The 26,518-nt window shown below is 37.4% G+C and overlaps 1 protein-coding gene across 4 annotated transcripts in view; it reads left to right on the top strand.

Annotated features, from left to right (window-relative positions):
- The first annotated feature begins 207 nt into the window (after positions 1 to 207).
- Positions 208 to 26,518, top strand: part of TMEM62 (transmembrane protein 62) — a 33,553-nt gene continuing 7,242 nt past the window's right edge. The window contains exons 1-12 of one of the 4 annotated variants that reach the window (XM_053224108.1): positions 208 to 660; positions 915 to 1,026; positions 2,150 to 2,287; positions 5,293 to 5,338; positions 9,482 to 9,623; positions 12,431 to 12,555; positions 12,701 to 12,823; positions 15,171 to 15,326; positions 17,520 to 17,582; positions 18,293 to 18,452; positions 23,412 to 23,525; positions 25,383 to 25,467. In XM_053224108.1, the coding sequence (XP_053080083.1) occupies positions 481 to 660; positions 915 to 1,026; positions 2,150 to 2,287; positions 5,293 to 5,338; positions 9,482 to 9,623; positions 12,431 to 12,555; positions 12,701 to 12,823; positions 15,171 to 15,326; positions 17,520 to 17,582; positions 18,293 to 18,452; positions 23,412 to 23,525; positions 25,383 to 25,467 (1,444 nt within the window). In that variant the 5' untranslated portion in view covers positions 208 to 480. Of the gene's footprint in view, positions 661 to 837; positions 1,027 to 2,149; positions 2,288 to 5,292; positions 5,339 to 9,481; positions 9,624 to 12,430; positions 12,556 to 12,700; positions 12,824 to 15,170; positions 15,327 to 17,519; positions 17,583 to 18,292; positions 18,453 to 23,411; positions 23,526 to 25,382; positions 25,468 to 26,518 lie in introns of all 4 variants that reach the window. The other 3 variants (XM_053224109.1, XM_027067058.2, XM_053224110.1) reach the window with 3 other exon arrangements.

Genomic DNA, 26,518 nt, shown 5'->3' with positions numbered 1-26,518 from the left:
AATCGTAAGGGCCGAAAGAAAGCCATCTGTCACATTTGTACAGTAATTTAAAAGGCGTCCTCATACATACTTTGATTCTCACAAACCTGTGAAGTACGCACGGGAGGCATTATTAACTCCGTTTTACAGGTAAGGAAACTGACCCACTGGGGTCAGGAATGATTGACTAAGGCGGAGCCCGGACTCTAGTTTCCGCCTCCCGGACCAGGGTCCTTTCCCTGCCACTCCTCGGCAACCCTGATTGGTGCTGGAGGTCTCAGTTTCCTTTTCTTCCCCGGCATTCGGTTTGCAAACCCTGCCCCGAGACGCGGGCGGCTGGCGAGCTGCATTTGCGCTGCGAGGCGCAGGTGCAGCCGAGGCCGACAAGCTGAGCCTTAGGCCCCGCGCGACCATAGAGTCCGGAAGTGCGGCCAGAGCAGCTCGCGGGGGCGCCGCACCGGGGGAACCCGGGACCAGGAGGGCAGCGCAGGAGCGGGCGGAATGGCCGCAATGCTGGCCATGAAGGTGGTCACGGGGCTGGCGGCAGCGGCACTGGCGGCAGTGCTCTTGGAGCACTATGGCCTGGCTGGTCAGCCCTCGCCGCTGCCCCAGCCCCGCGCCCCCCGGAGCCCGCACCCCGCTCCGGGCCCCGGAGCCAGCAACATCTTCTGGGGTCTGCAGGTGACGCAGCGGGAGCAAGGCGGGGGGTGGGTGCAGAGCCTGCCCGACGGGGTGAGACGCGGGCAGTTCCCGCGGGGGCGTCACTGCCGCGGCCCCAAACTTCTGGCTGGGGACTCTGTCCTTCCTTGGGAGGGTTCGTTATTGCATTGCATCCTTGCCTTTTCCGTCCGCCTTCAGAGAGCTGCCGGGCCGCCTGCTGTCTGTGCTTCCTCTTCCTGACTCAGATATCTCTGTTTAATACCTGCTTTCGGCAGATATCCGACATTCACCTGAGCAGGTTTCGCGATCCAGGCAGAGCTGTAGACTTAGAGAAGTTCTGTTCAGAAACTATTGGCATCATTCAACCAGCTCTCGTCCTGGCAACAGGTAGGGAGGGTTGCCGTGTGGTCGTGTTGTTCTGTGATCAGAATGATAGAATGCTAGCCTGGGCTGCAGCTTTTCACTTCGGGGACGTTGGGAACACTATAGCCCCAGCCCCCGGTGAGTCCTTCTGTAGAGGAGATGGGACATTGCGGTTACCTTTGCCATGGGTAACTGAGTCAAGATCCAAGTAACTTTGCAGTAGCAAGGTTCCCTCAAAGCAGAAGCAAGGCTCGTGATATCAGTTAGTATGCCGTTTACTATATCTTATATCTGTACCTGTTTGTCGTCGTCGTAGTTCTGGATTTGAGAGAGGATTCGGGAAAGTCCTTTAACCACAAATCAGAAGTTATCTTTTTTTTTTTTTAACTAACATTTACAGTTTGTTTGTTTGTTTTACAACGTTAGTCAACCTTATGTTGTCAATTGTTTGAGGCTTAAAGTGACTCAGGACACTTTTCTTCATCTCTTGGTACTTCTGTGGCTTGGGTTCTCCAGACTAACTGCTCCCAAATGTGTTGAAGGACGAGCTAAAAAAGCATCTGTCTTGTCTACTGGGGGATTCATATCCCACCCACCTTACTGGAACACCTCTGCTGACATGATAGAGTATCAGTTCTCATTTTATAGAAAACCTCAATTTCAACTGTACACTTAGTTTTCTAGAAATGTTGGTGTTTCATTGTCCAAACCACATCTTCCAGATTGCTTCTTGCTGTAAAAATAACACTTGGTCAGATTACATACCCTGATTTGGGGTGTGGAAATATGGTTGTCATAGATATCAGGCTTCTGCCCAGAGTGTTGGAATTTCTTATAGTTTTCATTTTTATCAGAGTTTCATGATGCATTTTGTATTGCTCTCTTTAAAGATAATTTTTTTTCAGAACCCATTTCTAATATCACAGGAGGTTAAACAGGCCCTTGCTAACCCAGAAGAAACAAAGTCCTTGCTAAGAAAATCTTATTTTAAATGGCTTGCTGTGGACATAGATGGACTCATAAGTTGTTATGTTTATACATGTTGAGTACTTTAAGTGTCTTTGTTCCTTTAGTGTGCACTTAAAAACAATTTTTAACTCCCTGGGGCTTATTTTACATTGTGATTCAAGTCTTATTTAATCTACAGGAGATCTCACTGATGCCAAAACAAAGGAACAGTTTGGATCCAGGCAGCATGAGGTAGAATGGCAAACTTACCATGGTATTCTGAAGAAGACAAGGGTCTTGGAAAAAACCAAGTGGCTTGATATCAAAGGAAATCATGGTAAGAGTCAAGACCCACATAAAATCAAAACTAGTTTTTTTCCCCCTTCAAGAGCCTACATTCTCCAATTTAGATTATAAAAGTATAAAATGGGAATGTTGTAACATAGGTTTAGATAGACTGAAGGCCACAACTCTGAAATACAACTATATTATGTGATTTATTTTATTTTTTTATTTTTTATTTTTTTCCAACGTTTTTTATTTATTTTTGGGACAGAGAGAGACAGAGCATGAACGGGGGAGGGGCAGAGAGAGAGGGAGACACAGAATCGGAAACAGGCTCCAGGCTCTGAGCCATCAGCCCAGAGCCCGACGCGGGGCTCGAACCCACGGACCGCGAGATCGTGACCTGGCCGAAGTCGGATGCTTAACCGACTGCGCCACCCAGGAGCCCCTATATTATGTGATTTAAAACACATGTCACTTTTAGCCTATGAGGGGAAAGTTGGTATGGCCCTTTCTTCTTTACATGAAGAAAAGCTTCTAGCAAAACCTATGCAGGAAGTTGTTTAAAAAATACATACATTTTGGGCACCTGGCTGGTTCAGTCGTAAAGCATTTGACTTGTGATCTCAGGGTAGTGAGTTCGAGCTCATTGGGCATATTGAAGTAGCCTCCAAGCCACACTGGGCATGGAGGGTACTTGAAATAAATGAATGAATGCATGAATGAATGAATCAGTCAGTCAAATACATTTTGCTGATTGAAGGAAACTACCACCCATAAGTCTACATACTGTGTGATTTCATTTATATGACATTCAAGAAAAAGCAAAACTGTGGAGAACAGATTATGGTTGCCAAGGGTTGGGGTTGGGACAGAGGCTGACTACAAAGAGGCATCATGAGAGAATTCTGGGAGGTGATGGAACTGTTCTCCATTGTGGCAGTAGATACACCTATGCATTTGTCAAAACCCAAAGAACTGTACATCACAGTAAATGAATTTTACTGTGTATACATTAAAAAATTAAATGGCAAATAAATCTCCATATGCATGAGGAGAGAAATAGATAATCCCTTCCCATTTTTTAGATTGTTATTATAGTGTTAGTAGGGAAATGAACTCTTCTGCAAAGTGTTATAATGGTAGGTTTGTTTTATAAAGGTTGTCTTCCTTATGGTTAAGTACTTCGCTTCATTTGATTATTAACTGCTATTGTGTACCTAATTATATATATATTTTTAAAGCTATCATTTGAAACAGATAATTCTATCTGGTGAAATGCACAGCTATTGGTTTGATCAGAAAATGCCCTCTTTATAAATAGTTCTTACCAAACAACTAGGAATCCTTAATTGATGTTGGGATATCTGGCTTACAACTTTCTCTGGTATACCCCATAAGTTTGGCCCCAACTAACCATGGTTCAACTTAAAATGGTTAGACCTATGATTTTCAGACTTTACAATGGTGTGAAAGTGATATACATTCAATAGAAACTATACTTCAAATTTTGAATATTTATCTTTTCCTGGGCTAGTGATATGCGGTATGATACTCTGGTAATGCTGAACACGATCACCAGGTTAAACAGCCAATAACCTTATAACCATTCTGTGCCCATGCAACTATTCCATTTTTCACTCTAAGTATAGTATTCAATAAGTTACGTGAGCTATTCAACACTTTATTATAAATCAGACTTTGTGTTAGATGATTTTGCCGAACTATAGGCTAATGCCTATAAACATTATAATGCCTATAATGCCTATAAAATGCCTTTAAACATTCTGAGCATGTTTAAAGTAGGTGAGGATAATCTCTTGTTCAGTAGTTTAGGTGTGTTAAATGCATTTTTTCTTTTTTCTTTTTTTATGTTTTTTTAAAGTTATTTTTGAGAGAGAGAGACAGAGCACGAGCAGGGGAGGGGCAGAGAGAGAGGGAAACACAGAATCTGAAGCAGGCTCCAGGCTCTGAGCTGTCATCACTAGAGCCCCACATGGAGCTCGAACCCACGAACCGTGAGATCACGATGTGAACCAAAGTCAGATACTTAACCAACTGAGCCACCCAGGTGGCTACTTAAATATTTCCAACTTATAGTAGATTTGTCTGTAAATTGAGGAAGATCTGTATTTACATTTCCCTTTTTTCCTAATCCTAATTAGTGGTAGAGATCAAATTCTTTTGCAATAAAAAGCATGCCTGTACATATTTAAAACATTTTTTCAGGCCAAGCTACTTTATTTCAAGTAATAAATGTCAGACTCTTGTGATTAGATCTTGTGAGCAGAACTTGTCCTTTGGAGTTCATGATAATCTAATTTGACTTGTATAGGCACAAATGCTTATGGTATGTGTTTTTATACATGTTTATATACTGTGTTAAGATAGGAGGAAACTATTTTTTATTAAGATTAACTATAACAGTGTAGTTCTTTTAGTAAGAGGATTACATACACAATAATATTTCTTTTGTCCTAAATTGGACTTAACAACTTATTCTCTAAAGTTATTAGAAATGTAGTAGATTCTTGGAATTCCAAGCCGAGGTAAATAATTTTAGTTATTGCAACCAGGCAGTCGAGCTCTATGAAATCATCATTATTTCCAGATAAGTGTTCTAGGACCACCTTACCCGTTACCATTATATAACTCTTTTCTTACTGAATCGTTTTGAGACTTAAGAAGAGAGGGACTTTGGCCCTGTTAGCAAAGTGATCTGGTGTTCAGAAACACTTGGCATGGATCTTTGTATCAGGCATGTTTCACAGGATTAAAACAGCAGCAACAACAGTCCAATCTTACAACTTGAAATTGATTTATACTGTATAGTACGTAGTATCAAAGTATTTATTATTCTCTAGTATAGTAGGTCTCTTAAATAAGTTTCCAGATAGTATGAATTCTTTTATCAAGATTTAAGAATTATCAAGCTAATTTATTGGCATTCTGGCATTTAAAGGGTTATTGAAAGTATTGCCATTTTGCTTTAGTCATTAACATATTTGTATCCTCCTTTTTAATATAGATGATGTTTGTTCTTTTCCTTTTAATTAGATGTATTCAACATTGCAAGTCTGGAAAGTGTCGAGAATTATTACAGGTACTGTAATGAACAGAAGACCATGAGGTAGTACAAGGAGGGTGCAGTCAAGTCAATGAATGGGTAAAAACATTTTTTAAGTGACAAAATTTCTATATAAAGACCCTCTGGTAATATAGAATTTTTGTGTATTCAGTGACAGATTAAATTCTTTTTTTTTCCTCCCAAGCCTTTTTCTTTCTTTAATTCCTTTTATTTCATATACTTTAATGCTTTTTATTGCCTAATAAATACTTTCACTATTTCACAGAAACTTTTTTTGCCATTGATGCATAGCAGAAGTCGTTTCTTTAATTTTAGTTTTTTTTATTTATGTATGACTGACATATAACATTATATTCATTTCAGGTGTACAACATAAAATTTTGATGTTTGTGTATATTGTGAAATAGTAACCACGATAAGTCTAGTTAACACCCATCACTACGCATAGTTAAAACACTTTTTTTCTTGTGATAAAAACTTTAAAAATCTACTCTCACCAACTTTCAAATATACAAGTGTTTTTGACTCTAGTCACCATGCTATACCTCAGAAGTCATTTAGGTTAGAGTTTGTCACTAGAGTACTGTGGATTTTAAGAATACTGAGAAACTGATTCTCTTAGCCTCTAGGAGCATCGTTGGTCACCCTGGCTGCTCTGTCCTTTTGTCCCAGTATGCCATAGAAATATTAGAATTTTCTTTATCTGCTGTGAATGTGAAAAAGACTGTGAATGTGAAAGGCTGTTTAAGTTAGAGACCAGTTCTCTAGTTTCAATGTGTTGGGCTTCTTTTAGTTGTAATTTCACTTTCAGTTCCAGGGTATTTGATAGTTTTGTCTTACAATGTCAATCACTCAAGTAGTGAGAATTTATTGAGAGCCCATCATTAGTTGGGTAATGTGAAAGATACAAGAACTAATATTAAAAAATGTAGCCTCTACCTTCAAGGAAGTCCAGTTAAGGGAGATAAGAATTGTTTAGGAAACAATTAGAAAAGAACAATGAAGGGATGACTGATGAAATGCTAGATTATTTGGTACACGTGATAATCACTATGAGAAATCTGAAAGGGCAGAAGTCAGCATAGGGCAGACATAGAGGAGACTTCATTTTATTTTATTATCGACATTTAATTGACATATAACACTGTGTAAGTTTAAGATGTACAACATGTTTATGTGATATGTTTATATATGGTGGAATGATGACTACCTTAGAGTTAGCTAATAATTTGATTACCAACAAATAATTATCATTTCTTTTTTGTGATAAGAATAATTAAGATCTAGTCTCTTATTGGCTTTTTTTTTAAGTTTATGTATTTATTTTGACAGAGAGGCAGAGAGAGAAGGAGTGAGAGAATCCAAGCAGGCTCTACATTGTCAGCACAGAGCCTGACGTGGGGCTTGATCCCACGAACCCGTGAGATCATGATCTGAGCCGAAATCAAGAGTTGGATACTTAACTGACCGAGCCACCCAGGCACCCCAAGTCTCTTAGTAACTTCCAAATTTATAATACAGTATTGTGGGTTATAATTACTATGCTGTGCATTAGATCTCCAGAACTTATGTATCTACTAGTTGCAAGTTAGAGAAGACATTATAAAAGAAGTAAAAAGTGCATTCAGTCTTAAAAGATAGGTAGCATTTGGGGAAGTAAGAAATTTTAAGGGATATATATGTATATGTATGTATACGTATGTGTGTATAATATATATATATATATATTTTTTTTTTTTACATTTTTTTTTTAAAAGTTTATTTAGAGAGAGAAAGCACACCTGGGAGAGGGGCAGAGAGAGAGGAGAGAGTGAAAATCCCAAGCAAGCTCTGCCCTGGCAGTGCAGAGCCTGATGCAGGGCTTGAACTCACAAACTGTGAGATCATGACCTGAGCCAATGTCAGTTGCTTAACCGACTAAGCCACTTAGGCTCCCCAGGGGGTATATTTTAGGTAAAACCCCAGAGCTTTAAAAGCTAGAATGAGCTTTTAGGGACAGTAGGGAAATTGGCATCACCAGAATAAAGGACCATTTTGAGGACTGGTATGACATTGGGTAGGTAGCTTAGGGCCAATTTATGGAGATTTTAAGTGACAAGTATAGAAATTTAGATGTGTTGAGTAATGGTTCATAATTCAGTACAGATTCCTAAGGAGACAAGTCACATAATGAAATAATATTTTATAAAGGGCAATCACACAGCAAAAAAAAGAAAAAAGATAGGGATAATAAGGAAAAAAGAGGGAGATTGGAGTTTTATAGAGCAAACAGGAGAGTCCTATAATAGTCCCGTCATGATATGGAAAGGCCTGAAGTGATAGGAGACAAACCTATCTAACAAAGTACATAGACATGATGATTATAACATCAGCTACAAGGTGGTAGGTCAAAAAGCATTGGTTAACTAACATGTAATTAGAGTCACCATAACTTGGAGAATGAAGTTGTCCTCTTTTGTTAATGTGAGGAAGGAAAAGGTCAGAGATGAAAATTTTCTGTTATCTGTTTGTATCTTTGATGGTGACTATGGAGATGAACTAAGAAACATTTTCAAAGAAGAATTAACAGGACTTAGGGTCTGTTATCGGGAGAGTGAGGATTTTAGTCACTTGAAAGTTTCTTACCTTTATGTTTTTGTTTCTAAACACCTAAACTTTATCTGAATGTTTTTTTAACATTTATTTATCTTTGAGAGACAGAGACAGAACATGAGCAGGGGAGGGGCAAAGAGAGAGGGAGACACAGAATTTGAAGCAGCCTCCAGGCTCTGAGCTGTCAGCACAGAGCCTGATGTGGGGCTCACACCCACGAACTATGAGATCATGACCTACCTGAAGTCGGACACTTAACTGACTTAATCACCCAGGCACCCCAAACTTTATCTGAATTTTTAATAAATGGCATTTTGCCAGAGAAATAGACACTACAGATACATCAACCTGAAGGAAAAAAAAACTCTTAAAGCTAAATCTTGATTTTAAAAATGTCCCAGAGAATGCCAGAATCCAGCATTTAGAAAATGTTAATAGGTATCATATATTTTAACCTCTGCTTTCAAATAGTGGGGTTTATTTTTAGATAGTTGGATTGTAATATGTTAGAAATGTAGGAAATGAAACAACATATGTGAGATGATAAGAACCTAAAGAATAACTCTGAAAACAAATTAAGCAGCAAAAACACAAATAAAAATTTTAGTGTGGAAAAAACCCCCAATATAGAAAATTTAAAAATACCAAGAAGAGAGGCAATAGAACTAATTGACTATTAATTATAATATGTATGACAATATATTTATTTTATGATATATTTGATGACTGTTGTGGCTTAAATATAGCTTTCTGATAACACATTGTTTCAGAAGCCTATTTGTATTTTCTATTTGTGCTTTTAGGTAAAGTGTCATATAAGACACTTACCTATTTTCTTATAATATTTTGACATTTGAGTAATATAAATATGTCCCCAATGCAATCTATACCTTCCTTCATGTTTATTCAACAAATCTTAATGAGTTTCTGTTCTCTGTACTTTCCCCCTGCTCTTTACTTTCCAACCTTATGGACACCTGAACACTGTTGATACTTAGGTAGTGAGGACTTTCATTACTGAATGTGTGCCCTGTGTATGTTACCAATACATTTTTAGGAACTGAAAAAGATTTACTGACCCAGACCTAACTAACATTTTTCTCCTGGCTTGATGACTTCATCTTTGCAAGGCTTTATTGTGAGTTAAGCTTCTGTAGTCCTGTTTCAAGATGTAAACACCTTTTGTATCTCATTACACCAAGAATTCTCTTAGGTACTTAGTAGCTTCTTAGTAAATTTTTCAATGATTGGTAAATACCATTTTGCTGGATTCTAATTGCTCTCTTTCTAACTGCCTAAAATAGCTACCTACTTCTCTGCTTTGCTTGATGACCTTTTGTTTGGTTATTGATTAATTAGATTGCTTGAATCTTTGTAGACAATGGGAAAAACTTTAAAATTTCTTTTAATCAGTTTATTGCAGATCTAGTTTAGTGTATTTCTCTGTTGATCAGGAAATTTTCTTTTCAAAGGGAGGCAAAATATTGTGTGATACAAGGGAAGGAATTTAAACTCATTCTGTCTTTTTGTGATTGCATTAAAACTTTCCTGTCTTGTATTTTTTAGGAAATATTCTGCCGTACGTAGGGATGGCTCTTTCCATTATGTCCACAGTACTCCCTTTGGCAACTATTCTTTCATCTCTTTGGATGCCACCCAAAATCCAGGGCCCAAGAGACCCTATAATTTCTTTGGAATTTTAGATGAGGTACAGTAAAAATCTCACTTCCCTTTGTAGCTAACCTATTTTTTTTCTTGGATACATGTGGCTCTCTTAAAACTATCCTAGGTAAACAAATTCTAATCAAGAAATTCTTGAAAAAAACATTTACTGTGATTACAAGTATGGCTAGAAGAAATCACTGGGTACTTTAGCACTGTCATCGCTATCCTGTTCTTTGCTATCCCTATCCCAAAATCTGGCAAAGAAGTACCTCACATTTTATATAATTCAGTACACATTTATTAAATATGTACTAAGAGCAACATGCACTTTGCAAGGTGTAGGGCATACAGCTTTTATACTATATGGTATATTCCTAAATCCCCATAGTTGCCATTTCTAACTAATGGTCTGTATTTTTTTTTAATAGGAGAAGGGCAACCGTTGAAGTAAATAAGTTTCTTTTAAAGTATTTTTTTTTTTTTTGTAAGTTAGATGAAAACTGTTGCTAGATTAAAAGTGTCTGGAAGATCACATGTGAGAAACTCTCATTATTTCTTTTTTTTTTTTTAACATTGTATTTATTTTTGAGACAGGGAGAGACAGAGCATGAACAGGGGAGGGTCAGAGAGAGGGAGACACAGAATCCGAAACAGGCTCCAGGCTCTGAGCTGTCAGCACAGAGCCCGACGCGGGGCTCGAACTCACGGACCGTGAGATCATGACCTGAGCTGAAGTCGGCCGCTTAACCGACTGAGCCACCCAGGCGCCCCTCTCATTATTTCTTAGTACAACAAATGTCTACTCATTAATGAGCACATGCCCACATGCAAGACAAATGTGGTCATATGTAAGAATACAAAAGTGATAAGGTCAAGTCCTTCATCTCAGAATATTTAATCTAGCAGAGGGGCATAAGACTAGTGCAGAAATAACTACAATAAGGGCAGAATTTGCTAAGTGCTGAAGGAGATTCAGAGTGATATGAGGATTCAGAAGAGCTTGAAATCAAGTGAACAGAATATTGTGCAATGCATTGTTTTCTAGTAGGCATTTTATTTATTTATTTTTTTAATTTATTTTTTTTTCAACGTTTATTAGGCATTTTATTTAATGAAGGTATATTTTGTTATCTTGTAATTATCAAAGCCTACTCCTTAATTTTTTTAAGATATTCAAACATCAGGTCTGCATGAAAATCAGTTGGAGTCTTATAAAATGCAGAGACTTATTAATTAGAAACCCTGAAGGTACAGCCCAGGAATTCATTGCTGTAAGCACTTTACAGATCATTCACTTATATTTATACATGTACACATTATATTTGATATAAACTTGATGAGGGATGATTTAAATATAATATGCACTCATTTAAAGAGTTTGAAGAATTTTGACAAGTGTATATACTTGTATAACTGTCACCAAATCAAGATAGAACATTTCTATTATCCCAGGAAGTTGTATAGTCAGTCTTCACCCCAATCCTAGGGAACCACTGATTGGTTTTCTGTCAGTATAGATTAGTTTTGTTTGTTCTAGAATTTATTTTTTAATCTTCTTAAAAATTTTCTTATAATGCTTATTTTTGAGAGAGAGAGAGACAGAGACAGAGCAAGCAGGGGAGGGGCAGAGAGAGAGGGAGACATACAATTTGAAGCAGGCTCCAGGCTCTGAGCTGTGAACACAGAGCATGATGCAGGCTGAACCCACAAACCATGAGATCATGACCTGAGTGGAAGTCAGATGCTTAACCAACTAAGCCACCCAGGCGCCCCTAGAATTTTATGTAAATGAAATCATACAGTATTACTCTTGTGTCTAGCTTCTTTTGCTCAGTGTAATGTTTTTGAGACTCATCCATACTATCATGTGTTCGAATAGTTCTTTTCTTGTTGCTGCATAGCACTCTGTTGTTTGGATATACTGATGGTTTCTAGATTTTGGCTATCCTGAGTAGAACCGTTTTGAACATTTAGGTATAAGGCTTTTTGTGGACATATGTACATCTTATTTTAGAAGTTTAGTTTCAAGATCCTCTTTTTTTTTTTTTTTAAGTTTATTGATTTTATTTTTGAGAGAGAGAGAGAGTACAAGCACTCAAGCTGGGGAGGAGCAGAGAGAGTGAGAGAATCCCAATCATGCTCTTCATTGTCAGCATGGAGCCCAACACAGGGCTTTTTCCCACGAACTGTGAGGTTATGACCTGAACCGAAATCAAGAGTTAGACATTCAACCGACTAAGCCACCCAGGTGCCCCCTCAAGATCCTCCTTATTAATTGCAATGTAGTATACAGGGCTGAAAGATTAGAGGTTCTTTTTTATTTCTATAAAGAAATTTATCATAAAAAGAAAGAAACTTATGTAATTTAAAGATTATTCTTCTCAATTTCCTTATCCATCAAATGGGGATAACACCTGCCCTACTGAGCATAGAGTTTTTTTTTTTTTAATGTTTATTTATTTATTTTGAGAGAGAGAGTGCACTCATGTGTGCATGAGAGCAGGGAAGGGGCAGAGAGAGATGGAGAGAGAGAATCCCAAGCAGGCCTCATGCTGTCAGCATGGGGCCCATGCAAGGCTCAAACTCACGAACCGTGAGATCGTGACCTGAGCTGAAATCAAGAGTTGAACCCTTAACTGACTGGGCCACCCAGGCACCCTAGCATAGATGTATTTTTAGGACCAAATGAATTATAATGTATGTGAAAACAGTTTAAAACAGGACCATACAGGTCATTAATTAGTAGGGTTTAAGCCCTAGACATAATATAAAACTCCAAGGGAGATGCTTAATGTATACATTTCAGCCTGAGCCCTAATTAAAGATCCTTCTGTTTCTCTCCCAATTCAGAAACGGATGGAGGAACTTCTATTACTCGTTAAGGAAAGTACTCGGAGCAACCACAGTATTTGGTTCGGACACTATACAACATCCACTATCCTTTCTCCATCACCAGGAATTCGGTCAATAATGAGGTGAGGCAGGCTTCCAAAATCAAAATTAATTATTTGTAATTCTTTTACGTTACTCAACCCATCTTGCTTTCCTGAAGAGGTCTTTTTATTAGTTTGGCATCACAAGTTATCTGCTCATTTATTCCATTTATTTTTCATTGGTTAGTTCAGCTACAGCGTATTTGTGTGGGCACCTCCATACACTAGGCGGACTGATGCCTGTTTTGCACACTCGTCACCTCCAGGGCACTTTGGAACTTGAGGTGGGAGACTGGAAGGATAACAGAAGGTAAGGGAACTACCCCACAAAATATACCTTACACATGTAAGTCTTGATAAAGCAATGATAGGTTTCTTATTGCTATCATGGGTGATCCCAGTTAAGGAAAAACTTGTGATAGTTCTAAGTTTTGTTTTTGTTTTGTTTTTTTAATGCTTATTTATTTATTTGGAGAGGGAGAGAGTGCACATGCATGGGGGAGGGGGAGAGAGAGAGAGAGAGAGTCAGTCAGAATCCCAAGCAGGCTTTGTGCTCTCAGCAACCCACGAACCTTGAGACCATGCCCCGAGCCAAAACCAAGAGCCGGATGCCCAACCCACTGAGCTACCCTGACACCCTGATAGCTCTAAATTTTTAAAGTAATATATATATTATGTATGTTGATATGCAAAAACCTTGTTGCAACAGTTATGCTTGCCATCACTATGTTACATTGGGTTTTTAAGATGCATCCATTAAGAAATAGTTCTCAAACTCTTGTGTGCTCAAGGATTATGGAGAAGCTTATTAAAAATTAAAATTTTGAGGCCCTATCTGTAGAGAATTTGTGTTGGTCTAGAACTGCAAGAAACTGAATTTTTTTAAAGCCCACCAGGAGCTCTTTGGACCACACTTTGAGAAAGACTAGAACTGAAAATGTAATACTTTTCCTTCTGAATTTTATATCTACCTTTTCTAGTTATTACTATAAGATGTTAGTGATATAAGTTCTTCAGATACATGATAGTTGGTTTTATAAAGATAAAAGTCTTTCTTTGAGAAAACATAACTTGTTTATCAAAAGCATATAGTATAGTTAAGTGTATATAGAAAAGAACTGACTATATATTTTGAGAATAACTAAGTACAATAGTTTAAATGTAGATGAATATCATCTCATTGTTTAACTATTATCAGTTGCTGTTTAATTTATTCAAACTCAGTTCTCTGAAGATATTAGGCACTAAATAAATATTTGTTGAGCTGAATATGTTATCTTTCTATTTTTAACTACTTCCATTAATGAAAAGATAGCTTTACATCTTGGAAGGTACTTATTCATTTCACTTGGCTCCACTAGAAACTGTCTAAGAGCTATGCTTGAAGCCTGTAATTATTTGGCAACTGTAATTACTGTGAGTTAAGGCCTGTCTATTCATGACTGTGAGGTTGTAGGCTGGGCTGGGATTGCCTCTTACCAGATAGCTTTCCTCACCCTTGATCAGCTTATTTATTTCTTATAAATACTACAGTTACAAGTTAAGTGATATTATGAAACCATTTCCTCTCTTTCTCTTCCCACCTGCTCTCCTGTGTTCCAACCCTGGGGTTTTATCTGGAGTTTTACTAAAGGACCTAACCTATACCTGCCTTATAAACATTTAAGTGTATTAGTACAATAGAAGAGTTTTTAAAAGTATGTTAGTAATATTAGGCTAGGCTTTGTTATGGATACAAATAAATCTAGACAATATCAGTGGCTTTACATAACAACAGATGTTATTTTTTCATTTATGTAAATCTGGTATGAGTCAAGGCATTTCTCTTCCGTGGGGTGACTCAAGGATTCAGACTTCATCTGTCTTATAATGCCACTATCTCAATATCTCAGTTCCAGTGCAGGGAAGAGAGTATGGAGAATTCAGACCCACTCTTAAAGTACTTTGGACCAGAAGTGTGATACATGTCACTTCTGTTCACAGCCCATTGACCAGAACTAGTCACATGGTCCCAACCTAATACCAGGGAGACTGGGAAATGCAGGGGAGCACGTGGAGTATTTGGTGAGCACTATTGTTTCTGCCATAGTTAATCATTTCTCTTCTCAGTTTTAAAAGTACAAAATATAAAATTTTGGCTATTCTTTAATGAATATTTATACCTTTCACCATGCATTCAGAAAACCAAAACAACTTCAGTTAAATTTCCTTGAAATTATAGAAATAAAGGTTTAAAAGAAGACTGAAGCGTTTCTAGTTGTGTTTGTGTTAATATTAGCATTTTTGAAGAGATGAGGAATATCAAGTATTAGCTTATGATGATATCTTAGGTTCAAAACAGTCTTACAGTATAGAAATCAGATGAATTAATTTAACAAGCATTTACTTAAAAACGAAAGAGTGCATGTTATGTACAAGACATTGTTCTAAGGCACAGTTAAATTCAATTCTTCAATCAGATCCCATTTGTGACTAATATGAAGTATAAAGTGGTCAGGGCAAGGGAAGAAGGACAGAAACACAGTGTTAATTTACTTTGCATTCAAATTCATGATCTCAAAGTATAGTTTTATATTTTTACATTTGTTTCGTGTATAACCTTCATGCCCTCTTATAATATGAAGTGACTAAATTACTTTTTGTCTTCTGGTCTCTAGGTACCGGATCTTTGCCTTTGATCATGACCTCTTTAGCTTTGCAGATTTGATCTTTGGCGACTGGCCTGTGGTTCTTATCACTAATCCTAAGTCACTCCTATATAGTTGTGCTACACATGAACCACTAGAAAGACTCCTTCATTCAACACACATCAGGTATGTAGCAATTTTTCAGAATTTACTTTCAGTTTGATATTAATGGAGAATAAGTGAGTGCAACTATAATCCTGTGTAAAAGCTCTGAGATGCCCCATTTTATTTTTCTCAACAGTGTAAACATTTTATAAAGAAAATGTTTACTGTTTAATTCCCATTCAGTTAAAATATATATAATTTTTGAAGCTGCTGAGAAAAAATTTTTAAGTTTACTTTTATTTATTTTGAGAGATAGAAAGCAAGTGGGAAAGGGGCAGAAAGAGAGAGGGAGACAGAACCCCAGGCGGGCTCCATGCTCTCAGGGCAGAGCCCGATGCAGGGCTTGAACCCATGAACCATGAGATCATGACCCGAGCCAAAATCAAGAGTTGGACCCGTAACCAACCTTGCCACCCAGATGCCCCTAAGCTGCTGAAAGTTTTTAAAAAATCCAGAAACCCACAATCCTACCACTATAATTTTTGTGTATTTCATTTTCGCATTTTACATTGCTGTAATCATATTTCCCTCCCCTTCCCTCCAAATAGAGCTGTTATTAACATTTCTGAGTTCTTCTCAGGCATGTTCTTCGAGGCATGTTTTTCCATCATTGTAATAGTAGGGCACAGTCTGTTCTAATTCCTACTTTTTTTCTTTCAAGAGAGAGAATGTACCACAATTATCTATTTTCCTCTCTTATTGATGAACCTTTATTTTTTTTCTAATTTGGGAATGAGCATCTGATGTGTGTAGGTTCTTTTCTTCATTTGAATAATTTCTTTTTTTTTAATGTTTATTTGTTTATTTTTTTAATTTTTATTATTTTTTTTAATGTTTATTTACTTCTGAGGCAGAGAGAGACAGAGCATGAGTGGGGGAGGGTCAGAGAGAGAGGGAGACACAGAATCAGAAGCAGGCTCCAGGCTCTGAGCTGGCAGCACAGAGCCCGACGCAGGGCTGGAACTCACAAACCGTGAGATCATGACCTGAGCTAAAGTCGGTTGCTCAACTGACTGAGCCACCCAGGTGCCCCTATTTGTTTATTTTTGAGAGAGAGAGAGAGAGAGAGAGAGAGAGGGCGCGCGCGCGCGCGCAAGAAGGCATGGAAGCAGGGGAGGGGCAGAGAGAGAGACGGAGACAGAGAATCCCAAACAGGCTCCATGCTGTCAACACAGACCCCGACACAGGGCGTGAACTCATGAACCATGAGATCATGACCTGAACCGAAACCAAGATTCAGACACTTAACTGAGGCACCCAGGCAACACTCATTTGAATAATTTCTTTAGCTAAAGTTCTAGAAGTGGAATTCTAGGTGAAAATATGAATTCCCTTAAGACTATTGATAAACACTATTCAATTACTTTTTTTTTTTTTGGCAACTAAAATCATTATTCTTTTTTTTTTTTTTAATTTTTTTTTTTTCAACGTTTATTTATTTTTTTGGGACAGAGAGAGACAGAGCATGAACGGGCGAGGGGCAGAGAGAGAGCGAGACACAGAATCGGAAACAGGCTCCAGGCTCTGAGCCATCAGCCCAGAGCCTGACGCAGGGCTCGAACTCACGGACCACGAGATCGTGACCTGGCTGAAGTCGGACGCTTAACCGACTGCGCCACCCAGGCGCCCCTAAAATCATTACTCTTTTTAAAAAAATGCAGCAAAATATATGTAACATAAAATTTACCATTTTACTGGTTTTTAGGTATACAGTTCAATGGCATTAAGTACATTGATATTGTACAACTATCACCACCATTCATCATCAGAACTTTTATCTTCCAAAACTGAAACTCTGTACCCATCCAGCAATAACTCCCAATTTCCCCCTTTCCCCAGCTCGTGGAAGTCACCGTTCTACTGTCTGTCTCTATGAATTTGACAACTCTAGGAACCTCATTTAAGGGGACTCATACAGTATTTGTCCTTTTGTGACTGGCTTCTTTAACATAATGCCCTAAGGGTTCCTCCCTCCTGTAGAATGTGTCAGAATTTTTTTTGCTTTTTAAGGCTAATGTTCCATTGTGTGTGTATATCACATTTTGTTTATTCATCTGTTGATAGACACTTATGCTTTCATCTTTTGGCTGTTGTGAATAATGCTACTATGAACAGGGCTATACTCTGTCAAATCCCTGCTTTCATTTCTTTTGGGAATATATCTAGACATGGAATTGCTGGATCTCATGGTAATTATATGTTTAATTTTTTGAGGAACCACCATACAGTTTTCCATAGCGGCTGTACCATTTTACATTCCCACCAGCAGTGCATAAGGTACCCAATTACTTTTTAAAACAGATACTAATTTATAATGTTACCAGGCAATATGAGTTCCAGTTTCACAGCACTCTTATCATTTTTGGATATTGTACTTTTAAAAGATGTACTAATTAATCTGGAAAAAATGGTATCAAGCTGATTGATAGATTGGTTTTTGGTCAGTAGTGAAGTGAAATCTATATCTCTCAGTCAGGTTTTTTGGATAGGAGTTGGACATCTGATTTAGACATCATATTCTCTGAAAGGGCCTGGTAGTCTTAGCTCTGTTTATGACATTGTTTCCTTTGGGCAGATAACACTGGGAATCAAATGAGTGAATGTAGGATTAACATTAGATTAACAAATTGAGATGTCTAACCAATATTCTTTTCCTATATGAAAAACCAGGACTTCAAGCAGTTTATTCAGAAAGAACTTGGGATCTACTGCAGATTTATTTGTCAAAAGAAAATTGATTTTCCTTTCTAAAAAATACAAGAGTAGTTTCTAGCTTCTCACCAACTCAGGTTTGCTTAGTTATACAACTCCAGGAGCCATGATTCAGAAAGCCACTAGATCTTGGGACTAGTAGTCATACGAATGGTTATACAGTGTGATGGTTCTGCCTACATTTATATAATTTCAGGTTATAATAGGGTTATTCTCCTTTCTAAGTATAGTGATAAGTCTCTAAAACCACATGCTTATGTATTTTCTCATTTTAGAGTCTTGGCCTTTTCCTTATCCTCCATTACTTCTGTCACAGTTAAGATTGATGGAATTCATTTAGGGCAAGCTATTCATTTGTCTGGTCCTATTTTCATACTGAAGTGGAACCCAAGAAACTACAGTAATGGGACACATAACATAGAAGTAATTGTCCAGGTAAGTTAGTAATTTTCAACTTACTATATAAATGATTTGGCTGCAACCACACTAAACTCTGATGTGGGTTTTTTTTTCCCCCAGTCAATTGATAGAGATGAAACTAAGTTAATTAAAAATTTGAATACACTAGATTTAGTGTATTCTGAAAATCGGCACTCAGGAATAATTCTGTTAGACAAAAAAATGGACTCATCAATGTGCAACTCCTGGCCATAGTCTCCCCATTTCTGAACCACAGGAAACCATTCTTTTCAACTTTGGCCAGAGTCTTTTGGTAATGGGAGCAAATTCCCCAACATACCCAAAGATAATAGAGTAAGTCGGAAAACACGGATTTATGTATCCATGCATTTGCTTGCTGTCTCCAAGTACAGGAAAATTTGTCACTGTTTTGAAAGCTCTAGGATAGAGGATTTTCAAGGCATCAGAGAATTTTTTTGTTTATTTGGGGAGTATAGTATATGTAGTATATGTAGTACTATATATATATAGTATATGTAGTAACAGTCTGCCTATGTCTATTCCAATTCAGCTAGGGGGCATTTAATTCACCAGCACCTGCCAGAGTAGGAAGTGGTCACAATTACCAAAAAAAGATCACTTTTTTTTTTCATCAACACTGTGAAATTCTTGAGGGGATAGACTGTGCTTAGGAATTAGTGTCTGAAAAAAAAATCCTACAATTTCATGATTTAATGACAGTTTTTAACTATTTCATCTCTAATGTTAAGTGTTAGTTTGAAGATTACCATGTAATCCTTCAGGAAACACATGTAATTATTTTCATTATCTTTTTTAAAAAAATTTTTAACGTTTACTTATTTTTGAGAGTGGAGCGGCACAGAGAGAGGGAGACACAGAATCTGAAGCAGGCTCTAGGCTCTGAGCTGTCAGCACAGAGCCCGATGCAGGTCTCAAATTCACAAACTGTGAGATCATTGATCTGAGCCGAAATCAGATGCTTAACTGACTGAGCTACCCAGGCTCCCCTTTTCATTATCTTTTGTGTGTGTAGCAGAGAAGGATTTTGAATAGGGAGGAGCTATTTACTGAGCTCTTTTAAGGAGATGCTGGACACTTGGAGTTTTTTACTTAATCCATATAGCAATCCTATATGGTGGGTAGTTTTATCCCCAATTCATAGAGGAGTAAAACAAGAAAAGGCACTTTGCAATGCCACCCATCTTTGAAGTGTTGTGCTTAGGAGGAAGAAGAAACTCATAGGGAGAATGTGGAAGGGACTGATGGCTGGGATTAACTCTTTTTTTTTTTTTTTTAAGTTTTTGAAAAATTTATTTTGAGAGAGAGAGAGAGAGAGAGCGAGCAGGGGAAGGGCAGAGAGAGAAAACCCCAAGCAGGTTCAGCACTGTCAGCATGTAGCTGGGCACAGGGCTCCATCTCACGAATTGTGATATCATGACCTGAGCTGAAATCAAGAGTCAGATGCTTAACTGACTGAGCCATCTAGGTGCTCCTGGGATGAACTCTTAATGTCCTTCCTACTAGAAGCTGGATCATTTAAAGAAAACCTGAAGGTTCAAGTGTACCTAGAATAAATTATTCCCTGTCTTTACAATTAGGCAAGAGAAGTAGGAGTGGCCATAGAAGACCTCAATGTAGGAGTGAAGAATCCCCTAATCCTTGGATTGCCTCAGAACCCCAGCTTCTATAGTTTTTTGAGGAAAAAAAACATAGCTCATGTTCCCTGAAACATTTCTGGCTGCTTAGTTAAATCCTTAGTAAAAATATGAAATTAAATATACATTTTATATCTTTAACATTTCTTATATTATTGAGGTATAATTCATATACAAAAAAACTCTATATATTTAAAGAGTATAATTTGGTGACTTCCTTGACCATTACTACAATCAATACAATATATCACCCTCAGAAGTTTTCTTGTGTTCTTTTGCAGCTGTCTTCCTTCTACCCTCATTTCCAGGAAACCACTGATCTGTTATAGATTAGTTAAAAGATTAGCCTAGTAGCGATTAGACCTTTAGATCACTTCTTAGTGTGGTTCCTGAATTACTAGCATCAGCACCACCTAGGAACTTGTTACAAATGTAAACTCCCTGGGTGCCTGGGTGGCTCAGTTGGTTAAGCGTCTGACTTCAGCTCGGGTCATGATCTCACGGTTTGTGGGTTCAGCCTGTGTCATGCTCTGTGCTGACAACTCAGAGCTTGGAGCCTGCTTCAGATTCTGTGTCTCCCTCTCTCTCTGCCCCTCCCCTGCTTGCACTCTGTCTCTCTCTCTCAAAAATAAGTAAATGTGAAAAATTAAAAAAAAAAAAAAGAAAAGAAAAGAAAAAACTCTCATGTCCCATACCAAACCTCTGAATCAAATTCTGGACATGGGACCCAACAATCTGTTTCAACAGTCCATCCAGGTGATTCCAATGTGCACTAAAGTTTGAGAATCAGAAGTTTAGATTATTGTGCCTACTTTGCCAACTGAAAGAATAGACTCCAGAAATCTCTAAATTAAAGAAAACTTGGGCTTTAAAACAACTTATAACTTAAAATAAGAACATTTTGAGCAATAAAAGTTTGATAAACATGAGTGCAAGTTCTTTTTGCTATTTTAAAACTTTTTTATGATGGGAAAATTTTTAAGTATATGCAAGAGATAATACTATAATGAATTCCCATGTATCCATTAACTGACTTCAACAGTTATCAACTCATGACCAATCTTATTTCATCTATACCCCACCTACTTTACTCCTCCCTACACCATGATAGTATTCTATCTGTAACATGACAGCATGTGTCCCTAAAAGGTAAGAATTATTTTTTAATGTAACCATAATACCATAACACACCTGAAAAATCTATAGTAATTCCTTAATATCAAACTATCCAGCCTGTGTTCAGTTTTCCCAATTCATCATATATATGTGAATATATATATTGTATTTGGTTGGTTCAAATCAGAATTTAGACAAGGCTCAAATCCTGAATTTAGCTGATTTGTCTCTTCACTTCTTTTTTCATCTACAGGTTCCCCTCTCTTATCTCCTTGTTATTTTTTATTTTTCCTTACAATTTCTTTGCTTTGGAAACTGGATCTTCTATCCTGTAGAGTTTCCTCTATTCTAGATTTTGGCTGTTTACATTCATGTATCATTCAGCATGTTTCTCCATCCCCTCTAGTTTCTATAACTGGTAGTTAGATTTAGGGGTTGATCACATTTGAGTCTGTTTTATGGCAGGAATACTTCATTTGGTGTTTTATTCTTTTTTAAAAAAAGTTTTTTTTTAACGTTTATTTGTTTTTGAGAGAGAGAGCGTGCACGCGCGCAAATGGGGGTGGGGCAGAGAGAGGGAGACACAAAATCCAGAGCAGGCTCTAGGCTCTGAGCTGTCAGCACAGAACCCAACACAGGACTCAAACTTGCAGGCCGGGAGATCATGAACTGAGTGGAAGATGGATACTTAACCAACAGAGCCACCCAGGCACCCCTGATGTTTTATGCTTTTATCAGAAGCCTATGAGACCTGGTTTCTCTCTTTTAGTATTGTTAAGATTGGCCATTTTATTCAGGTGTTGTTAACTTTATCCAGCAAACTGGTATGTTGATAAATAACTAACAACCAGCCTGGGGCAGGTATGAAGGAGGAACCCTGATTTGTAATATTTCTCTGATTTATTCCAATTTCCATAGTATAAATATTTTTACCATAGCTGGTTTTAAGCTACTAACATGTCATCTGGCCTGCGAATTTCCTGAAAATTTAACAGTTGGCTTTTGTGAGCCTGTCAAGCCAGCTTGAGCACACTGCTGGCTTCTCCCTCCACTCATTATGAAGTACCTAATCAGCTTTTCACTGAAGGATTTCTAGCAGCTGTTGATGGCCTTGGTCTAGATGAAATGTAGATCCATTATTTCATTAGAGTTATAAAATGGTGGTATTCAAATTGCCACTCCTTGTAAAATTAGTATTAATTTGAATGGTTCCCTAAAGAAAAGATCTAGAAGTCCCTAAAGAAAAGATACGGGAAAGGTGGGTTACATTCTAAATTCTTCCCCCCAACCTCCCTTTTCTAAACCAGTTTTAAAGGTAATGAGTTGCTTTTCTAGCATCTTCCAAAGGCAACCAAAAGTATCTTACATTCAGCATCATTATGAATTCAAGGTTTAAAAAATATATATATTTATATATATCTGGTATGTTTGAATCCATTGCATTTATTCTTGTTAATGCTCAAATTATTCCACCTTTGGTTAGTGGGAGCCTCTCCAGGTTGACCACTAAGTCCTTTGATAAAATCCTAGTAGTCTTTGTTAGTTTTCTTACTCTCTGCCATGAAGATATTCTAAACTCTTCCTGTGTATTTCTTGTTTGAGGACTGGAATCAGGGGTGCCTGGTTGGCTCATTCAGTGAAGCATTCCACTCCTGGTTTTGGCTCAGGTCATGACCTCACCGTTTGGCAGTTCGAGCCCTGCATCTGGCTCTATGCTGACAGGGAGGAGCCTACTTGGGATTCTCTCTCCCTCTCTCTCTCTGCCACTCTCCAGCACTCCCAATGTCACATACACACACACACAATAAATAAATAAACTTAAAAAATAAAAGAAGTGGAATCAACTATTTCCTTGTAGTGAGAAATTTTATTTTTGAGACTACAATCTGGGCACTAACTCAGCTAGATCATGGCTTTGGGGTTGTTACTATTTTTAGGCCTTTTCAGTGAGCAGAGGGAAAATACATATTTTTCTTTAAGAGAAAATACATTGTGAGTACATGCTGATATTCCCAATTTAAATCTAGAATTACAGGCATTAAAATAAGTTATATTTAAAGTGCTTATAGGAAGAAGCAAAAATAAATGAAAAAATGTAGCTTTGTCAGAGATAACTGACAAAAGTTACTGGAAACTTAATCTTGGAACATTATACATATTTAAATGTGCCTAAGAGTCACTTCTCTGCTGTCCTTATAACTAGGATTCTGCTGGGAGAAGTAAGAGTGTTCACCATATATTTTCTCTTCAAGAGGATATTCATCTCAGATTTGATCCCCTGGCATCATTTATTCTCCTTACTGACCATGGCATCGTGGTAAGTAAATTCAACTTGAGATTAGATTCGGTCCAATCTAGTGGTAGGTCCAAAGTCGTCCTATAATCATGTAATGAGAAAGATGGATCAATAAAACTAAGTTGTTTGTCTAGAAGAATAAAATTCTTTAAAGTTGATTTGAATTAAAAGAAGCAGAGGCATTGACAACTAATACCTGTTTGGGAACCTGGTTCTAACCACTACCATAAAACCAGGATAACTAAGGGAACTACAGGAACTGCATAAAATTGGATTAAGGATCTTTTAAAAATAATATTTATTTCTACATAAATAATATATGCTTACTGTAGAAAACTTGGAAAATTTAGAAATAAAGTAAAATCAGCCCACATTACTCATCATACTACCTATTATAGCCATTGTATTTGTCATTATGATACTCTATTTTTTTCTCATATAAATTTTGTATATGAGTCTTTAATATAAAAAGGTAATTTCTATTCTCTTTTGCTAATTTTTTTTCCACTAAGGAATTTGTTATGACTATTTTCTGACATCAACTTACATTTTATAACATGATGTTTTTTGTCATAAATATACCTTTACTTAGCCATTTACCTCTTGTTGGACATTTGGTTCCAATATTTCCCTCTACTATATAAATGCTGCTTGCAGCTAAAAACTATATTAGTTTTTTGGGATAAATTCCTAGAAGTGAATTGTTGGATAAAAGAGTGGACACATTACTCTTTATACTTTCTTATATAATTACACAAATTATTTATTAAATTCATCCTTTTTCATCTATCTTCCCTCATTAAAATATAATCTCCATGAGGGCAGGGGTCTTTGTCTGATGCCTAACACAGAGTAGGCCCCCAGATAAATATTTCTTGGATGAATAAAAGGGTATTTTTAAAATTGTCTTAAAAAATTAAAAAAAAAAAGTTTTTCATATGCACTGTTAAATTATCTTCCAGAGAAGCTTGGCAATGTATCCTCTTTTTCCTTCAGATCTCACCTGTCCCAGGTACTGACAAAAAACATGACAAAAGACACACTCTACAGTGTTGAGAAGAAAATTCAAGCCTCTTTTAATTTCACCTTCCAGACATATATAGCTTTACTATATATCTTCACAGACTTACAATGTAAATTTATTATTATTTTACTTTTATTACTTGTGTGATTAAGCTTTTTAGAAATATGACTAATTAGCATTTGTATCTCATTTTTACAAGTTTTTTGTGTGTCATTTATTTTTCTTTGGGGATCTTTAATAGTCACCTAGATCCAGCTTTGAAAACTTTGATGTACTTCTGAATCACCAGGGAACATGAGTAAGAGACAGGTTCTGATTTAGTAGGGCTGAGATAGTGCCTGAGATTCTGCATTGCCAACAGGCACAGGGGGATCCCAGTGATGATCTGGGGTCCACCATACTTTGAGAAACAAGAACCTAGATTATGTCTCTTCACTGTGAGTTAATCTCCAAGTGACTGCTGTCTTGTTGGAGAAAGCTAAAGAAACTGCAGTCTCAGATCACTCAGCCTGCAGTGCACTGTGCACTGTTTTTCTTTATTCTTATAAAACATATTGTACTTCTGGTACAGTGAAGATGGACTGTTTTAATTTGATCACTTCACATAACTATAAAACTACCATGTTTCAATATGGGTCTAACTATCCAAATTCTGAAAGAGTAATGCTGAGGCAATCTATAATTTTCTTTTTTGATGGATCAGTTGTTTTGATTCTCTTTGGTCGTATATTTTTCTTATATAGTTATTTCTGGTAGTGATGTCATTTCCACTTTTGTTAATGAGGCCATTTTAAAAACCTTAAATGAAGTTGCACCTCTGTATCTGTTTCACATTAACGTTGATTTCTCTGCAGGCCCGGGTCCTTTTTGTGATGATTGTGTTGGTCCAGCTCACCATTCTCATTACTTTTAGGTGTCAAGGATATCCAGAGCATAAAGGTAGTCATGGTTCCTTTTATTCTTAGGAGACTTCATTTTATTTTTTTATTTTTTTTATTTCAAAAAAATTTTTTTTAATGTTTATTTTTGAGACAGAGACAGAGCATGAATGGGGGAGGGTCAGAAAGAGAGGGAGACACAGAATCCGAAGCAGGCTCCAGGCTCTGAGCTGTCAGCACAGAGCCCGACGCGGGGCTCGAACCCACGGACCGTGAGATCATGACCTGAGCTGAAGTGGGACGCTTAACCGACGGAGCCACCCAGGCACCCCAGGAGACTTCATTTTAAAGTGTCATATAATGTGCTCACCACCACCAATATAAATACCAACATAAATTGTCTTTGCCTGAGCTCTGTGAGGTGCAGTCTTCAAACATACACGTATTCCACACTACTTGATCTTTTTTAAAAAATTCAGGTTTTTGGTGCTACATTGCAATAATATGAAGCTCAACCAGAATCGGGGTGGGGGGGGGGGGAGATATCACAATATAGCTCAAAATGAGCACACATCTCTGCCAAATATTGAAGATCCTCCACAGTCAGGTCCTATCTAATTAGCCATATCTTCAACCAGTTACCTATATTTTAGCCTGGATAATTTTTCACTGTTCTCTACACACACCATATTCATTTCTGCTTCTGGGCTTTTGCCTAGGCTATTATCTCTAATTCATTTTTCTAAATTTATCTAAATCTTAGCTTCCTTTAGGGCTCACCTCAAACCCTCTTTTTCATACAATTTTCTCCATTCCAGATCCTAATGAACTCTTGTTTCTTTGAATCCCTATCGTCCTTCCTGAAAATTAATGCTGTAGTTGGTCAGTCACCTTGCTTATGTAACCACTGCAAATGTATATACGCTTTCTCCTCCCTTGAGGATCTGTGGTCCTTTAGTCTGTGGCCACAGAATGGACCTTCTCTGTGTGAAGCCCAAACACTTGGCACTTTTGGCACTATATTTTAAGAGAAGTTAATTTGAAGAGCTTTAGAGATCTCTTTCAAATGGAGTAAGAGGATAGCTGTGAGTTAAGAGCTGTGTCACATATGG

Source organism: Acinonyx jubatus, chromosome B3, assembly GCF_027475565.1.
Source record: "Acinonyx jubatus isolate Ajub_Pintada_27869175 chromosome B3, VMU_Ajub_asm_v1.0, whole genome shotgun sequence".
Lineage (NCBI taxonomy): Eukaryota > Metazoa > Chordata > Mammalia > Carnivora > Felidae > Acinonyx > Acinonyx jubatus.
Note: the sequence above shows the minus strand (reverse complement) of the source record. Positions and strands in the feature narration are given on the sequence as shown.